At 49.6% G+C, this 18,447-nt stretch overlaps 2 protein-coding genes across 3 annotated transcripts in view; one reads left to right on the top strand and one right to left on the bottom strand.

Moving 5' to 3' along the window:
• The window catches only part of UNC45B (unc-45 myosin chaperone B), a 70,943-nt gene that overhangs the window by 3,849 nt on the left and 48,647 nt on the right, over positions 1 to 18,447 (top strand). The window lies entirely within an intron of this gene.
• Positions 1,880 to 14,381, bottom strand: RAD51D (RAD51 paralog D). 2 transcript variants are annotated; one of them, XM_048824287.2, is made up of 11 exons: positions 14,292 to 14,381; positions 12,799 to 12,956; positions 11,583 to 11,644; positions 11,058 to 11,176; positions 10,112 to 10,193; positions 9,349 to 9,483; positions 8,673 to 8,768; positions 8,302 to 8,392; positions 7,357 to 7,427; positions 4,987 to 5,154; positions 1,880 to 3,936 (listed from the first exon to the last, which is right to left on the bottom strand). In XM_048824287.2, exons 2-11 carry the CDS (start codon positions 12,878 to 12,880, stop codon positions 3,853 to 3,855), a joined length of 990 nt encoding a protein of 329 aa, XP_048680244.2. In that variant the 5' UTR covers positions 12,881 to 12,956; positions 14,292 to 14,381; the 3' UTR covers positions 1,880 to 3,852. The 2 variants fall into 2 exon arrangements, with proteins under 2 accessions (XP_048680244.2, XP_048680245.2); XM_048824288.2 differs by lacking the exon at positions 14,292 to 14,381 and having other exon boundaries at positions 11,583 to 11,694; positions 12,799 to 12,946.

Genomic DNA, 18,447 nt, shown 5'->3' with positions numbered 1-18,447 from the left:
GCACATATCACAGTGGTGGAGTGCTATTGAGTCCTCCCTGCAGAAAGGTACTGTCAAGTACATACAAGATAATCTCACTTCTATGAGATATTTGACCATCTTGTTTGCCCTAGCAGCCTCCAGTCATAGCAGCTCCCATCAGATTTTGTTTCAGTTCATAGGGATGTCTCAGAATGCATTTTTCACTCTGTTTTCAATTTCATCTCCTGCATTTGGAAAACTATCTAAGGTGCCTTATCTCCCTCTGTACAAGGAACACACTGCATAGCTTGCATTAGAGGAGAGCTGGGTGTGGGCACCAAGATGATTAGCCAGATTCTCATGATATTTAGGACACAAGCCATGTTCAACCATGATTTCATTATAAATGTAGGGAAAGTCAACTTTGGTTGGAAGTCATGCTTTGCCACACAGCTCTGGCTGCTGAATCCAAGATCCTGCCTCTTGCACTGACCCCTACCTTTCAGCTGAAGGCAAGACCCTATAACCATAACATCACTGATAAAACAATACATGCCACTTACATCACACTTTACCTGTTCAAAGTGCTTGAAATGCAGCCAGAAGACTCAGGACATTATCTCTGTCATGAAACTCGCCCCCGTTATTTACCTCACAGCCAACACCAAGAAGGCAGGAACTGCCCCACTCTAAGCGATGGTCTGTCTAGTCCAGTATTCTGCTGTCAGCAGCAGCCTCTCTCTGTTGCTTCAGAGGAAGGCATAAAACACCAAATCGGCTCTGCACGCTGATCCAGGAAGGACATTTCTTCCTGACCCCTTCTGGTGAGCAGCTTATTCCCTGAAGCGTAAGGATTGATAGCTTGTAGCAGTATAGCTCGGCTTTATGCAGTTTAAGCCTTCTCTGCTTAGCAATTTCCTCCAAACCTTTTGCATCACAGCTCCATGATTGTGAAACATACTCTGAGAACAAGCAGTTGCTTCGAGTTTCTTCTTCATTTCCTTGCTTCTGAATATTTGCATATGTTCTGCCCCAGTTGGGGGCATGAGATGAGTCACTACAGTCATCCATAGTGTGGGGAAGCTGTGAAATCAAACTATTGCAACAGGGCTTAGGGCCTTTGGAAGAAGGAGACAGGAAAGGAAGGACAGAACTCTTCCAATCTCCCCTTGCCTCTCTGCCTACTTCCCACCCACTCAAAATAGCCACCCTGACATTTGGAGGCGGTCTTTCATAGAGCTCCTCATGTCCAGCCCTCTGTTCTCCCCCTATCTCCCACCACACATCCCCTACTTCCCAACCCACTCATTCCCCACAGTCCACGCTCTCCAGTTTCTTCTTTCACGGACCTTGGTCCAGCTAGCTAGAGTTCTCTCCCCTCCTCCTTCCCTTCCACCAAGTCACTGCACTTCTTCCTATCTCACCTCTGAAGCTTTCCTCTGACTGGCACTTGTGGTGACTAGAGAGCACAGCAATTGCCCAGAAACAAATTGTTTTTTTGCCTCTGGAGACGTTTCCATCTCTGCCCTAATGACTTGGACACTCCTCGGATTCAGTGCACACATTTTCCAGAAGACTCACAAAGTACGCAGAAGAGAACACACACAAAATGTCGTTAAGGCAAGGTTAAAGTTGCAGGCAGGTTTAATGCTGAGGCTTTCAAAGCCACCTTAGGGCTCCGCATGCCCAATGGCCATTCAAATTGCTTAGGTAGCTTTAAAAATCTCTGGCTAAATGCAGGTTACGTAAGGTTGAGGTCAGACTCTATGATCTAATAGTCCCTTCTAGTCTTCACCTCTATGGATCTGTGACAGCATCTGGAAATTTTTATATAATTTCTCTTTCCTACTCCACCTCCCCCAATTTGTACTCCACCTCGGACTCCCAAACTAAATGGAAAAAGTAATAATGACAGATAGGAGTTTACCTGAAAGGTTTATAAACCGGTGTGTAAACACAGCTGGTACAAAAGACATAACAGGTCAAATTTGATAGTGACTTTAAGGGAGCTGGGCCAATCTGCAGCAGCAGAGAATTCGGCCCCCGGTATCTCCACCAGACACGCATGACAACTATTTGCACAGAAAAGTAAGATTGTAAGACAAAAGTCAGTTTGCAAGCTGTGTGGGACAGGGGTTGTCTTTTTGGGTTCGCATAGCACGGGTACTGGTGCCGGATCAATACAAATAATAATTACAAATGGCTTCCAATGATGTTAAACCTATTTTATTTATATCTGGTCACATGGTTCTTTGCTACTTTCCTAGACTACCATGTTGACTTAGCTATTGTGCTTATTGTTCTCACACAGCAATGCATACGCATTACATTGTTGGTTGGCTGAGTTAATGGAAGGTGTTGTACACCTTCTTGTTAAATTATATCCCTGAGAGAACAGAGATCTTGGGTTCTCACAAGCACTGTAGCAACACACAGGTGACAAACAAAATCCAATGGTAGCAAAACCCAGACCTGCTGCTGCCTCCTGGGAAATTCTGAAAAACATGCAATTTAGGGCAATTAGACCGAAATCTCAGATCCCTTTTGTGTGTTTCTTTGCTCCTTTCATTACCAGGGACATTTGCCTGCAGACGAAAATAGAAAATAGACCGTAAGTCCATTTGTACTCTGGGGAAATTTACAAAAACTCCTTCCTGAGTCAAACACCAGTTTGGCTAGAGCAGTGCCAGCAGGAATGGGAGCCATGGTATAGAAAGAAGCTGGACCGGTTTACATCGCAGCATTAGCGAAAAGCAAGTCTAATCAACGTGATGGTAAAAATGGATCCAGAGACCAGAGCCTTGTCTACACTAATGTTCTCACCGGTGCAAACACTGATTCAGCTAAATCGGGGGGTGTGTGTTTTTTTGTACTGTTCCCTGAGTTCAGGCCAGGCCTTAGAGTCCATCTGTCCTCACCTGAAATCGTGATCATTTGCAGGCGCAGCAGCTGGTCTAGAATAACCTCATTAAAACAAAGTTCCTGTTTTCCACGCAAAATATTCCTTATAATAATAATTTTTTTAAAAATGAGTCAAAGGAATACAGAAAGCGGTATCAAATACATCAGCCAAGAAGTGCGTAAACACAGGACCAGATCTGCTACTGCTGTCAGTCAGGAGCAACACCCAGTTTGCACCAGCTAAGGATCTGGCCCAAGATACTTATACCTTTTTCCAGCAATATACCAAAATACCAATACTCCCACCGACAATCTGGGTAGCAAAAATGTGACCATAAAAAGCTCTGAGAACTTCTCTTGTGGTTTCTCTTCAGCAGCCTGTGTCCACCCTCGTGCTGCGACAGAATAAGCAGAGCGGGACCCAGGCCTGAAGGCTGCTGTAGTGATGACCCTTTAGAGGTAGAACAGGACTAAAACTAATGGCTGCTACAGTAGATGGAATTCCAGCTCCTGAAGGTCTTGATGGTATTCTTTATTGAGGCCTCCCAGGGACCCTCACCAGAGGGCTGGAGGTTCTGGGATCAGGCAGCTATAAAAAGCCACGTTACCAACAGTCTGGTGTTTACCCAGCAAAGAATTCAGCAAAATTCCCTTTCACCTCACGACACCCTGAGACAAAGGTTCCCCTGACAATCCACAAAACCCCCAGGAAAGGGCCTGTGGTTTTAACGCACTCCAGAAGAGTGGTACAGCCACACACCGCGCTTGTCCGACTCAGACGCATTCCTCCGAGCTCTCCTTGAAGCCCAAACCTCTCTTGTCCAGGATGAGGGAGTTCCTTAACTGGCGGGGACAATAGGAAACAGCCCAGTTTCTACAGTCCTTTCTTCTGGGACTCCAAGCATCTCTCCTGGGATGGCTCTGCAGTCTTCACCTTTGCAGCTAATATTACTGCCCACAGTAAATCTGCTGTTCACTTTTCACTCTCCATCAGCATCCCGCTCCGGAAGCGGCTGGGCTCTCATCCAATACCCCACAGCTTCCGATGTCCAGCTCCACCTCAATCCCAGTTGGCTGTAAGGGAAGCCAAGAGGAAATTAAGCTCACATTATCGAAGGGCTTGTCTATACCGAGGCATCCAGGAAAGTTAATCCGAATTAATTGAAGGTATGAATTTGAACTGGATTAGTGAAACTATTAAATCCCGGTGTGAACACATTCGTTCAGAATTAAGTGGCTTTAAGTCAGTTTATTTTAATTCACTTCCAAAAGTAAATACACACAGGGCTTTAATGTGGTTTAACTAATCCATTTCAAATTCACACATTTAGTTAATTCAGATTAACTTTCCTCTATGTCCACATGTAGATAAGCCCTAAGAGTCCATAATTAAGGGCACATCCGTACCTAGTATCAGTGTTACACTGTAAGCTCTTTGGGGACAGGGATCGTCTCTAACTATTTTATTTAGTGTCCAGTACAATATGGCTCTGATTTTGATTTGGGCTTCTGGATACTATTGCAATACAAATACACTTGACAACAATTTGGCTCAGGAAGGGAAACAGAATATAGGGCTAGATCTTCAGGTGGTATAAATCAGCATAGATCCAGTGACTTCAATGGAGTTACACGGGTTTACACCATCTTAGGGCTTGGCCCATAGTATCTAATGGGAAGCTGCAGTGAGAACAATATGATATAGTCACCCATGTTAGTAACTGACCAGGACATCTGAGCCAATGTTCTTCTTGCAAGTAGGTATATGGGATCTTTAATGACCATGCGTAGTCAGGAGTGTTTCGATGGAACAACTGAGTCAGTGTGACCCAAATTAGAAATGGAACAACTGATTTAGTATGTCTGGAATTATAAAATGGGCCATTTAGAAGCAGGGGGGGAAAATACATGCACTTCCACAGTTTATAGCTTGGTTGTATTTTCTTCAAGTCCCCAAAGCCCATCACAGCGTCCTGCCGGTGACTCCTGAATGAAGCCAGAGTTCTTGCATTACTTCCCTAAGGACTCAGTCCTTGCCTGGCATCCTATCTCTGACTTAACTCCAAGCCACCTTCTCCACGGCCATCCTCACCACTCCCAGATGGGCTCTCCGGAAAGTCTCACCTGCCGGGGCGATTTTGTTAAGGAAGCAATGCGACGGGTGCTAGCTTTTCCCCAAGTGCCTTCTCTGCTCTCTAACAGCACCCGGGTGCTGGGCACAAAACTCCAGGAGCGACCTAGGGCTGGTTTCAGGTGACCACTGCTGCCATCTCTCGTCACGTGGTTAGTCACCTGGAATGCAACAAACCAGCTTATCATTTCCAGCCAGTTATCAGCAATAATGGCTACTTCTTGCAATGAAAACTTAGACACTTAGAACGTAAGAACATAAGAACGGCCATACTGGGTCAGACCAAAGGTCCATCAAACCCAGCATCCTCTCCTCTGACAGTGGCCAATGCCAGGTGCCCCAAAGGGAATGAACAGATCGGTTATCATCAAGTGATCCATCCCCTGTCATGCAATCCCAGCTTCTGGCAAACAGAGGCTAGGGACACCACTCCGGCCCATCCTGGCTAATAGATTAGTAGAAGATGGGTCCATCAATGGCTATCTAGCTCCCTTTTGAACCCCATCATAGTTTTGGCCTTCACAACACCCTCTGGCAAGGACTTCCAGAGGCTGACAGTGCGTTGCGTGAAAAAATACTTTCTTGTGTTTGTTTTAAACCTGATACCTATTAATTTCATTTGGGGGCCCCTTGTTCTTGTGTTATGAGAAGGAGTAAATATCACTTCCGGATTTACTGTCGCTATACCATTCATGATTTTATAGACCTCAATCATATCCCCCCGTGGTCACCTCTTTTCCAAGCTGAAAAGTCCCAGTCTTATTAATCTCTCCTCATACAGAAGCTGTTCTATACCCCTCATCATTTTTGTTGCCCTTTTCTCAACCTTTTCCAATTCCAATATATCTTTTTCAAAATGGGGTGACCACACCTGCGCACAGTATTCAAGGTGTGGAGTACCATGGATTTATAGAGGCAGTATGATATTTTCTGTCTTATTATCTATCCCTTTCTTGATGATGAGGGAGCGAATGGATGCAATCAGCTGCTTCCACTGGTTTTTGTTCCTTTCCTCCTTGTCATGACTGGCCATGCTGCCCGTCCAGTGCTTAATTTGTAATGAAAGAGGTGCCGGGGCTCAAGCAAGTTTTTTTTACTTTAATAACTGATGCGGGAGGCCTAGAGGTGCCAGGGCTATGAACTGCCAAGCCTAGAGGTGCCGGGGCTCACCCCTGGTACAAATTAAGCCCTGTGCCCTTCGAAATATAACATGGTGTGGCTCTCTGTGCCTCTCCAGTGGCTATGCCATGTATACAGGTTTACAAATACGTTACTGCTGCCAAGCTTATCTTTTAGCTCAAGCAGTACTGGACAAGCTTCCCCAAGCAGGCAATTCTCCAGTCCACCACAGTCCAAATCCCTGCCTGGCCACCACTTTATGTTTTAGAAGCATGAACCTCTACTACTTGAGCTAAAGCACCAGGTCTCTTAGCTCAAAAGGATTCAACTCACAAAACACGGTCTAGCCATTAGAGGGAGACAAAAGGCCACAGCGCGCTTGCATGGGTTACACAAACTGCTGCAATAAGATCTGTGCGTTGGCTTAAAACGAATGCTGGCCCCAGACTGGCAATGAAGCAAGGAGAGGCCAACGTATAGCAGACTCCCTCATTCCTGGGGACTGCAGTCCCTCCAGGTGGTGAGTTTAACCTTGAATCTGTGATTTTCTTCCCCCTCTGCTTCTTTGCTTGCTGCTTTATAGGTGATCAGAGCAACAGCAAAGCTGGACTCTCCCAATACATTTTAATGCCTGCTCCAGTATATTGACTATTCATGATTTTTCTCTGCCAGGACCTCTCCATTCGGCACACTGATCAGGGTCACAGCACTCCTCCGAGGAGTCAAACCCTCAGTGCGAACGCTCAGCCCCAGAACCAAAGGAGGACAGAGCACAGGGGCCTTTCTAGTCACCATCCATTTATAAATGCTGTAATGCCCTGTACCTACCCAAAGACAACTGGCTCAAGGGCCACTCTGGTAACTAGCCAGACACCTAGATTACATAGGAATCTACATCAGTTGTTGCATCAGAGAGCAATGCAAACAGTCCCGTCATCTACCCGTCCTGAACTCCTCCTGGATCAATGAGTAGAACTAGCTTGTTGGCAGAGTTACTAAAAGCCACCGCTTGCTCCGCTCTGTTCTCACCATGCGGTTACATGGTGGTTGTGGAAGTGGAGCTGCAGTTCAGAGAACAGTCCCCGGCCACGGATGCTTGCAGAGTGGCAGGAGTCCCGTTGCCTGCTCCTGTCCAGCTTTGAACAGAGTCACCTCTGTCATACTCCTCTGCCCCCAAATTCTTTTCAACTCCGGATCCCCTGCTTCCAGCCCAGGAAGAGCAAGGCAAAGGCCAACGAACTCACCACCACAGCCACGTTAAGTTCTCTGGCGAGCGTCTTCAGTTCCCTGGCCAGCTGCATCATGAGGGCCAAGCCTGTGGAAGACGATACAATGGTATTTCAGGGCCGGCTTCCATCGGCAGTTTCTTAGAGACCTAGGACCCTCTCCTGAGAGGATGGATCAGGAGCAGTTTCCTCAGTCCTCCGCAATCCCACTCAGGCAGGTGACCCCGATATAATATGGGAACTTAGTGCAGTTGATACGTGCATATTTGTCAGTCCCTGGATATTTCTCATAACCAGGGAGCAAATCTACCATAGGCAGCAGCAGTTCTATCTTTCCCTCCTCCAGCCCCACCACACACCCCATTAACGGGCACCCCCCCTGAGCCAGGGGGACCAGTGCTAGAATAATATCGCCACCTAGCTCTTCTACGGTGCTTCTCATCCATAGATCTCAAAGTGCTTTACAAAGGAGGTCAGTAGTATTATCCCCATTTTACAGATGGGGAAACTGAGGCACAGAAAAGGGAAGCAACTGATGCACGGTCATCCCATAAACCAGTTGGAGAGCCGGGAATAAAACTCCTGAGTCCCAGTTGAGTGCTATATTCACTAGGCCACGATGCCTTCCCCCACTAGGCCACATGACTGTCCATGACCCATTCAACCCTTTGCCTCTCTGCTGAGACTGCCATGCAGCCCTAATTGTGATGGTGACCAGTGTGCACACTTGTCCTCTAGAAAATTTTCCCCTCCCCATCCCATGGGGGCTCAGGGATCAGACTATACTGGGGATCATCGATAGCCCAGAATACCAGCTGGAAATGTTGCAGGTAATTAGCGAGATCCAGAAGAAAAACACTGGAATTGTCTGTCCACACCATGGGCAGCTGCAGTGTTTCCTTGCTGCAGAGATCCAGTTTCGAATCCTCAAACCATGCTCGCTCCACGGTGCCCCTCACTCACCCTCCGCCTGCCTGCCTCCGAGGAGCGGGCAAATCACAGCTGAGACGGAGTCAACCACCAGCACCTTCACCGGCCCCGAGGAGCTCAGGACCTAGGGAGCAAAGCCCAGAGCAAAGTGTGAGGGCAACACACGCAGAGTGGCACCGGTAAAGCTTGTGCCAGCACGGGATGCGTGGTCACCAGCAGCTCTGGGGCAGGATGAATAGATTGGAGTCCTGAAGAAGCCTGGAAATCCTGATGTCAGCAGAACAGTCCGCCCCATCCTGCACACTCGGATTCATGCGAGCAGCCCCCTGGCTTCCCAGGATCAGGCCACCGCTCGGACTGGGTGGATCTTTACACAAATCACAGCGAGAAAGCCAGAGCCCCACCTCCTGGGACATGCTGCACCGCAGCTCCTGTAACACATCCAGCATTTTATAGACGTCGAACACCCGGGCCACCTGAATCCTCTGCAGAGCCTCCACCTGCAGGGAGAGGAGAGTAGAAACATCACGCAGAGACAGCTCATTCAGACCCGGCCTTTACCCTCTCCATAAACCGCACCAACGTCCAAACCCAAAACAAAACCTTTCAAAGTCCGGGTGGCTACAATACGTTAGAACCTGGTGCCCAGCATTCTCAGCCAACACATCTACAAGCATCTTTAATTCAAGGGTCCTCATCCCTGCCCACTGCCCCCGTGTAGCAGTGCCATTATCCCCATTTTACAGGTGGAAAAACTGAGGCACAGAATGATTAAGGCCAGTTTGGCAGCTTAAATCTATAACAAGGGACCTGAATAGGTGGCCTGATTCTCAAGAGGTGCTGGGCACCCAGAGCTTCCACTGAGCCAGGAAAAGAAGGTTTGGGGCTCATAGAGGGAGCCAGGAGAAGCCCAAGAAGACAAAAGGCTGGAGCATGGAACTGCCTGAAAGTCTATAAGAGGGAAAATTGGATTTCTGGGTTCTGGGGCACGCCGCTGTCAGCGACACCAGCCGAGGAGTCACTAACTCTGTGGCTCTCCAACTGCTCCCAGCACCAAGTCAGTGATGCAGCCACACTGACCTGCTCCTCCTCATCCCCCGTCCTGGTCTGAGCCAGCTGGAGCAGGCGAGAGGCCGTGAACCCGCCCGTGGAGTCGACGTAGAGGACATTCTGCTTGAGGTCGTGGGACGAGCTCACGGCTATGCTGAGGCACACCTAGGAGGGAGAGCGTGTGGATGGATCTCACCCCATTCCAGCCATCCTTCCTAGCGGAGGGGCTTGTTTTCATACTGAACCCCAGCACATTACACCTGAGCCAAGCTAAGGAGCGGGCTCGCTGTCTGCAAACCACTATGACGCAGCGACCGGACAGCGGAGCCCCCAGGGCCCTTCACCTCTGCTGGTCGGGAGATTGACGCAGGCCTCACCAAACAGATCCAGGCCTTTGACTCCATCCGGGCTACTGCCATGTGCTCTAGGTAAAGCCTGGTTCACAGCCCTAAGTTTCAGACATGGTGCAAGATGAGTCAGTTTAACGCGTCTCTTTCTTTGGGCTAGTAGCTGAAGAAGATCAGTGGCCACAGGGGATAGGATGAGTCTGGATTCTCGCCGGCAACAGCTGTTTATTGGTCAATTGTTGTAAATATCCCCCAGTTAGCACCAGTGAGCACAGTATCAACCATCAAACAATGAAAGGTGGAATAACGAATGAGGCCCGAGCTCCCTCTTCCCTGTGGATGCCGAATGTGCCACAGGTGACGGGGTGTAGGGAGCTGCCACCTTAAATAACTGGGGCAGGGGGAGGCATTATAACATCTGCTCTGTTAGGCACAGAACGGCCCACCTGTGTCTTGCCACTGCCAGGTGCTCCTGTGAGCTCGGTCACTTCCCCAGTGTACAGGCCAGAGTCCAGCAGCTTGTCCAAGCTAAAGGAGAAACACACCACAACAACAACGAGAATCAACTATACTGAGCTAATGAAGGCTGGAAATCAGAAACCTCTGGGTATCTGTGTCTCAGATGTACTCAGCCAGCACATTCACATCCCCACAGACTCTCCCCCGACCTTCCCCTCGCTCCCCTTTCCGCTTCTGGCGAGGGAGGGCAAACGACAGCAGGGCAGGGGTAGGAACAGAGTCTGAACAGGGAATGGGGAAGCTCTGGAGCATGAAGGCAACAGGTGGGCTTCTCTGAGGGGTCGCACTCGATTATTACAAGCAGTAGGGACAGAGAAAGGCGGAGTGGTTGATACCCAGTATCGAACGGTTAATTTCTATGCCTGGTCCTCACGCTCAGGGCCATCACGACTCAATGCTGTTCTGGAAGCAGTAACCATCCTTAATGGCTCAAATCGCCACCTGGGCAAATGCTGATAACGTTCTGCAACCGAATGGGATAAAACTCTCCGGCACCGATGCAGCAGCTGTGCAAGTGCATGGGGAGATTAATACATTTGGCGGAGGGGTCAGAGCAAGGTTCAATTGCAGGAGTGTAGGCTGGTGGCTTGAAATAGGTGCCCGGTGCTAACATGCTAATGCTGTGGACCAGCAAAGCTGAATCTCTCTCCTCTCAAGAGGCAGCCCCGCTGATTCCAGATGCACAAGGTCCCCAGCTCAGCCCCTGCTGGGAGGGAATCCCTGACAGATACCGCGTCAGCTCAGATCTCAGCCAAGCGGCTCGAGCTGTCTCCAGGTTGAAGCTTAAAATCCAACCTGGCTTCTGGCTGGGGAAGGGATGAACCCTTCAGCTTTAACCCTTGCCCCGCTCCCCTTCGCATGCGACGTCCTCACCTCTCACTCCCTGTGGACAGGATGGCTGTGGAGCTCTTGAGTTCCTCGTAGAGATCCGCCCCGTTGACAGGAAAAGCTGAAAACTGTGCCAGCAACACACGTCTCACGGCGACCAGGGCCTGTGGGAACAGACGGCCATCCCCAAATGGGACACTGAAGAATTCGGAGAGAGCTTTGTGGCACAGACTGTCCTTGTTCTGGTTTGTACGGTACCTAGTATAATGGGTTGTGGTCCGTGACTGGGGCTGCTAGGGGACTACCTCAGTACAAAGAATGACGACTTCCCCACAGAAGGAGCTTTTGCAGATAGACGGAAGGCCCTAAGGAACATCGGGTCAGATCTACAGCTCCCAGCAGACAGACTGACTGGAGTGGGTGATGCACTGTTAGCCCACTCATGCATTAAGGTGAGGTCTCTGCAGACAGACGACCCACATCAAAGCATTTGGCTAAACATGGCTCTCTCCGGCAGGCTACAGCTTTAGCTCCCAGATTAAAGATCAACACCAAGGAATCTCTTCTCACCTTGTAGGACAGGGAGCACTTCCGGGCAACTTCCTCCAGGTCCGAGGAGACAAGGTCCACCACTGCAAGTAACATTCAGAGATGAGCAGCTGGAGGCCAAAATGTAACAGCCCTGAAATGCCAGGGAACTCCTTAGACACAACACAGCGGGAGGCTATTCTGCCATGTCCTCCCTGGGCCAGAAGACATAACATGTAGCTGTACACACCTACACACACACAGACACCGAGCTGCGTTAACTGAGCTCAGCCCAATGGCTAGCAGGACTCCCTGAGCAGCGGTGAATCAAAGGAGCACTCACTGAAGAGGTCACAGGGCTCATCTGAGACACGTTCACTCCTGGGCTTCTAAAGGAACACAGGGTAAAAAGTGAACGGCCTTTGGGGCTGAGCAAACCCACTGCACCGTCGGCGTTAGCTGCTCAGGAGACGCGCGGGGCTGCAACGGCAGGGAGCGCAACCCGGCAGGATCCAAATGCGTTGGCAGAGTGGCGTGGGAATAGCAGACAGCGCCTAAGTGCAGCATGACAGTGCCCCCGCAGAGCCTGGAGAGGCCCAGCAGACAACGCGTGACATCCAATCTACAAGGCGTGCCAAGTGCCAAAACGCTGCGGTGCTGGACACGACGCCAAAGCCTCGGGGTGCGTGTCCCTGGGAATAGGATGTGTGACTGCGGCACGCGCAGACGCCCCTGAGCTCGCGAGCTCAGAGAACTGTGGCAAGGAAGCCACGGCACACTGTACGCACCCGCTTGGGACCCCGCGTATGTTCTCGCATGGCCGCTGCCATAGCGTTACTGCTATTGTTATTCAAGCCGGCTAGGTCACGGCTATGCTGCATTCACAGCACGGACTGCAGCGCAGACATAACCTCCGATACAGAGAGGAGACAGACACAGCTCCGGATGTCTGGCTGCCTTAACGGGCTGGGGCTTCAGTCACATGCCCCCCGTCACTGCTGAGGAAGGCATGAGCCCCATCTCCCTCCCTACTCTGCTCCAGCGAGAGAACAGAGTCCAGCAGGAGGATCTGGGAATGCTCCTTGAGCGCAATACTGAGCTCCCAGCCAGTCCTCACCCGTTGGTGCGGGAACACAGCCCCGCAACACAGGCCAGCGGGCAAAAGAGCTCTGTGCCCTCCTCTGACTACTCCCTGGGGTTCGCCCAGAAGTCCAGGTGGGGGAGACCCTACTGTTGAGCCCCCGGGCTGCCCAGTTACCTGTTGCAATGCTGTTGGCTTTCAGAAGCTGGATCATCTCTGCCGTGAGGCCGGGGCAGAGGCCTGCTCGGAGTATCACCATGTCCCTGTGACAGCCCCTGAAGGGATGGGGACAGGATCGACATGTGGGGAGGCCGAGCGCCACGCAGTCCTGCACCCTGCGCAAGAGAAGAGGGCTGGTCTGTTATTCCGGGGACACGGAAACGCCATTGCCCTTCACTCTCCGTACCACCCCCTGCTTCTTGGTTGCAGCGGCCCAGCTCAACGAACAAAGCCACGGCCAAGTCCCGCGGCCAGCACTGCGAGCGATGACCATTGCAGGGCTCGCCATGCTGCACCGCACACCAGGGGCCGTCTCTCGGGATCGGGGATGGACGGAATCTGTGTAGCCTGCCTCTAGATCACAGCGGGGCCTGGATCCTCAGGTCACTCACAGGTTCATGCATAATTATTATTTATTGCGCGTCTCGTGCCAGCACCTAGAGGCTGTCATGAGGGATCTATTGGGCTAGGCACTGGACGCACACAATGAAAAGCCAGTCCCTGCTCCATCTTTCCAAGAGAGGTCTCCAAGCCCTTTGCGCTGGTCCCAGCATCTTTGCTTGAACACAGCGGTGGCCGGGAGTTTGGCAGGGTAGAAATCAGAAAGCCTGCGCCCGGCTCTGCCATTGCTAGCGAGGAACACGCACGCACAACACCTCCCAGCTGTTTGCCAGGCGATGGCCAGACCCTTGTGACTGCAGGGGGACCTCAGGCCTGGCTGCAGGGAAACAACCAGCCCTAGGGAACCTTACTCCTAATGTGTAGGACTGCAGGGAAACCAGCATGCCATGAGCAGGGCTCCTAGGCACTACAGTCACACAAATAATAAAGAATCCCAGAAGAGCCTGGTGCACCGAGAGCCCTTGCAGGAGCACCCAGCCGAACACGATTCTGAACACGGCATCACCCCATTCCCGTTCCAGCCACTCCCCCGACACGCACGGCTCTCACCGTTCGCACCTCTGTCTCCAGTGCGGACCTGGAGTAAGCGGCTGCGTTACGGGGCTCTGGCAGGGCTAGCCAACCCGGCACCCCCCGCCCCAAGGGCGGATCAGCCCCACAGCGAAAGGGGACGGGAACCAGCTCAGCCCCGCAACAGCTGCGGAGCGACCATCCGCCCGCAAGCTCAGCCCCGAGCGCAGAGGGGCCAGAGGTCCCGCTTTGAGCGGGCCGCTCCTGATATTCGGGGCTTTGTCTTATATAGGCACCTATTGCCCCTCCCCCAAGCCCTGTCCCAATCTGTCCCACTTGCTATCGGAGCATGCCCGGGCACCAGCGCTTAATCTGTGCCAGGGCTGAGCCCCGGCACCTCTGGGCTCGCTGCATCAGTTATGAAGGTAAAAGCCTTGCTTGCCCCCCCGGCACCTCCTGCATGACAAATGAAGCCCTGCGGAGAACAGACCCCCTCTGACCCGCCACTGGTGAACCCCAGGGAGACACCGCTTGCTCACCTGCGCGCACCATGCCCCAGACAGCTCAGATCCCCAGCTCAGCTCCCCAAGGCTGACTCTGCCTCCACTTCCTGCTCCTCTGCCGGGTTCAGAGAGCAAACAGCAAGGCAAGGCTCAGCCCTCACTGCCTATCTCCACCTGCTGGCTGCCTGGGGAGAGCAGCAGGAGGAAGGAAGTTCCAGCAGAAGCAGGAAAACACTACCCACATGTGCTTTCCCGAACCAGGGCCACAAGTTTGAAATCATTGTAGAACAACAAATGTTTTGCACTTCTGTAGCCCCTTCCTTCCCAGAGCTCAAAGCAATCATATTGGAATCACCCCCAAGGTGACAGTGCCCCCCACTATAGTCAGATCCACACAGGGGGACCCCTGGGACCTAACAGTAGGATCCAGGCCTATAATAACTGGAAGAAGTTAGGTTTCAGAGGAACAGCCGTGTTAGTCTGTATTCGCAAAAAGAAAAGGAGTACTTGTGGCACCTTAGAGACTAACCAATTTATTTGAGCATGAGCTTTCGTGAGCCACAGCTCACTTCATCAGATGTTTACCGTGGAAACTGCAGCAGACTTTATATACACACAGAAATCATGAAACAATACCTCCTCCCACCCCACTGTCCTGCTGGTAATAGCTTATCTAAAGTGATCAACAGGTGGGCCATTTCCAGCACAAATCCAGGTTTTCTCACCCTCCACCCCCCCACACAAATTCACTCTCCTGCTGGTGCTAGCCCATCCAAAGTGACAACTCTTTACATAATCAAGTCGGGCTATTTCCTGCATAGATCAAGGTTTTCTCACATCCCCCCCCACCCCCATACACACACAAACTCACTCTCCTGCTGGTAATAGCTCATCTAAACTGACCACTCTCCAGGTTTAAATCCAAGTTAAACCAGAACATCTGGGGGGGGGGGGGGGGGTAGGAAAAAACAAGAGGAAACAGGCTACCTTGCATAATGACTTAGCCACTCCCAGTCTCTATTTAAGCCTAAATTAATAGTATCCAATTTGCAAATGAATTCCAATTCAGCAGTTTCTCGCTGGAGTCTGGATTTGAAGTTTTTTTGTTTTAAGATAGCAACCTTCATGTCTGTGATTGCGTGACCAGAGAGATTGAAGTGTTCTCCGACTGGTTTATGAATGTTATAATTCTTGACATCTGATTTGTGTCCATTTATTCTTTTACGTAGAGACTGTCCAGTTTGACCAATGTACATGGCAGAGGGGCATTGCTGGCACATGATGGCATATATCACATTGGTGGATGTGCAGGTGAACGAGCCTCTGATAGTGTGGCTGATGTTATTAGGCCCTGTGATGGTGTTCACCTGCACATCCACCAATGTGATATATGCCATCATGTGCCAGCAATGCCCCTCTGCCATGTACATTGGTCAAACTGGACAGTCTCTACGTAAAAGAATAAATGGACACAAATCAGATGTCAAGAATTATAACATTCATAAACCAGTCGGAGAACACTTCAATCTCTCTGGTCACGCAATCACAGACATGAAGGTCGCTATCTTAAAACAAAAAAACTTCAAATCCAGACTCCAGCGAGAAACTGCTGAATTGGAATTCATTTGCAAATTGGATACTATTAATTTAGGCTTAAATAGAGACTGGGAGTGGCTAAGTCATTATGCAAGGTAGCCTGTTTCCTCTTGTTTTTTCCTACCCCCCCCCCCCCCCAGATGTTCTGGTTTAACTTGGATTTAAACCTGGAGAGTGGTCAGTTTAGATGAGCTATTACCAGCAGGAGAGTGAGTTTGTGTGTGTATGGGGGTGGGGGGGATGTGAGAAAACCTTGATCTATGCAGGAAATAGCCCGACTTGATTATGTAAAGAGTTGTCACTTTGGATGGGCTAGCACCAGCAGGAGAGTGAATTTGTGTGGGGGGGTGGAGGGTGAGAAAACCTGGATTTGTGCTGGAAATGGCCCACCTGTTGATCACTTTAGATAAGCTATTACCAGCAGGACAGTGGGGTGGGAGGAGGTATTGTTTCATGATTTCTGTGTGTATATAAAGTCTGCTGCAGTTTCCACGGTAAACATCTGATGAAGTGAGCTGTGGCTCACGAAAGCTCATGCTCAAATAAATTGGTTAGTCTCTAAGGTGCCACAAGTACTCCTTTTCTTTTTGGAAGAAGTTAGCAACAGATTCCTCCCCTTTTTCTTTTGTCAGCTGTTTACTTTGGCAGTGCTTCATACAATCCTTTTCATTGCTCCTCTGTATAGTCAGTTGGGCCCCACGCCTGCAAGGAGCTTCTGTGCACACAGGCGGGTCAGACACCTTACTTCGCCCCCATCCTGCATGTGTTTAACTTCATTCATGTGGGCAGCCCCGTCAGGTGCAATGAGGCTATGCTCGGGCATATCACTCAGCACATGCGTGAGCGGGACTTTAATTGTTTAGCCCAGATCCTCAGAGGTATTTAGGCACCTAACTCCAATTGAAATCTAGATCCGTAAGGCCCACTGATTTCAACAGAAGTTGGAAGCCTAAATACCTTTGAAAGGCTGGGTCTTTCTTCCTTGCTAAAATACCCCTCACAGAGAAAGCAGAAAGAAAAACTTTTCTACACTGTTTTTAATAGCATTTTGTAAAGAATTAAAGAGACACCAGGGCCCCTGTTAGAAACAAACACCGGTTAACAATAATACCACTGAGCATGCATACAACACCTAGGTATCTTCAGATCATAGTACACTAACCAGCTTGCTGTAGAAATCCCTTGTCAATCATCCAAAACTGCTCTGAATCTGATATGTAACTTAAAACGACCACAATTTTTCTATGGCTCAGTAAGACAACTGCAGAAGAGGGATGGAGGAGAAGGGAAATCCAAACGTACTCCCAGGTGGGATTCAGTTCTAATCAGCTGTTTTATAGAAGGATGTGTCCTGCTTGCCAGCCAGAATTAGCACAGGTGATTGCAATTAAGTGCCTCCCTGGATCTATAAGTAGTGGGAAGGCGGGGGGAGGGCATTTGCAGATTGATTGCTAAAGTAGTAGATATTGCTAGTGTTTGGTGAAGGGCTGGTTGGGGAAGAGTGTTGGTGCTGAGAGAAGGGAAGTTTTGAAAAGGAGGAGCAGCAAATGTTAATGAAGTAAACTAATATTGAGATTAGTTAGAAACTAGAGCCAGGTATAGAACTGAAGAGCAAGGCATACTAGATTACTGGTTTTTCTGAATGAATGTCCCTAAACTCCATCTCTCTTTCTGACCTAATCCCTGCTGAATGTTAGGAGCAAAAATTCATTCTTACAGTGGCTTGTATCAAGTGAGCAAGGATTGCAAGTTGGTGCTCTTTTCTCTTGCATAAACTGCTAATTAGGAGAGGTTCATGAAATGCAACTCTTTATTTTTGTGAGGGTCTCTAGGAAACAGTAGCTAGAATCTGCATACTAAGGCAGCAGAAATGAAACCTCTTAAAATATTCACTGTAAGGGAGCAGGCAACTTGAATGCGATAAGAAAATCTGTTACTTTCACTGACATGGCTCCTTCAGAGGAGGACTTGTAGCTTTAAACAAGTCTGTGGTCTTGTTAGTGTTCATGTTAAAATTACTCCAGCAGCTTCAGGTAGCAAATCTAAAACTCTGGGTCTGCAGAGTTTTAGCTCTGAGCACTGCAACCAAATAGCTACCTGAAAGCAAAGTAGCTAAAGTCCTTGATAAGGATCCTGAGGTAGAAGTAACCAAAATGCTCTTCAGGGGTATATTGAAGCAATGTTTGATTTCTGGGCTCAGTTAACTGTTCTCTACAAACATGCAGTGATCATTAGCTAATACTGCAAGTTCTCTGGAGGCTTTAAATACTATCATAGCTTAAGAATGGGTAAAGCTTGCTGTTGAAAGACTTCTGTACAAATTCTTGATCTAATAGTCCCACCCTTGAGTCCACTAGGGCTAGAGTGTATAATCCACAAAGCAAGGAAGGGATACTTTTCCTGTGCCAAACTCTCTCTGACATGCTAACCTGCTACTGATTCTCTGAAAAGCAGGCAGGCTTCTGTGATATAGGAAGAGAAAATGAAACCAGTGTCAATTTCAGACCTGTTTAATGGCTGTCTTAACTACACTCTGAGTTGGCTTCTGAATGACCATCTGAATTAACCTCCCTTTCTAGTTCCATGGGCACAAGTA

This window comes from Caretta caretta, chromosome 17, assembly GCF_965140235.1.
Source record: "Caretta caretta isolate rCarCar2 chromosome 17, rCarCar1.hap1, whole genome shotgun sequence".
Lineage (NCBI taxonomy): Eukaryota > Metazoa > Chordata > Testudines > Cheloniidae > Caretta > Caretta caretta.
Note: the sequence above shows the minus strand (reverse complement) of the source record. Positions and strands in the feature narration are given on the sequence as shown.

Bases quoted from the DNA above. Each gene is read 5' to 3' on its own strand.
- RAD51D (XM_048824287.2), bottom strand. From the start codon at position 12,880: ATGGTGATACTCCGAGCAGGCCTCTGCCCCGGCCTCACGGCAGAGATG. The intron at 8,769-9,348 runs GTCAGTGTGGCT...CTCTCCCTGCAG, and splicing joins CGGGGGATGAGGAGGAGCAG to GTGGAGGCTCTGCAGAGGAT. The intron at 3,937-4,986 runs GTGAGACTTTCC...CTTCCCTTACAG, and splicing joins TAACAAAATCGCCCCGGCAG to CCAACTGGGATTGAGGTGGA.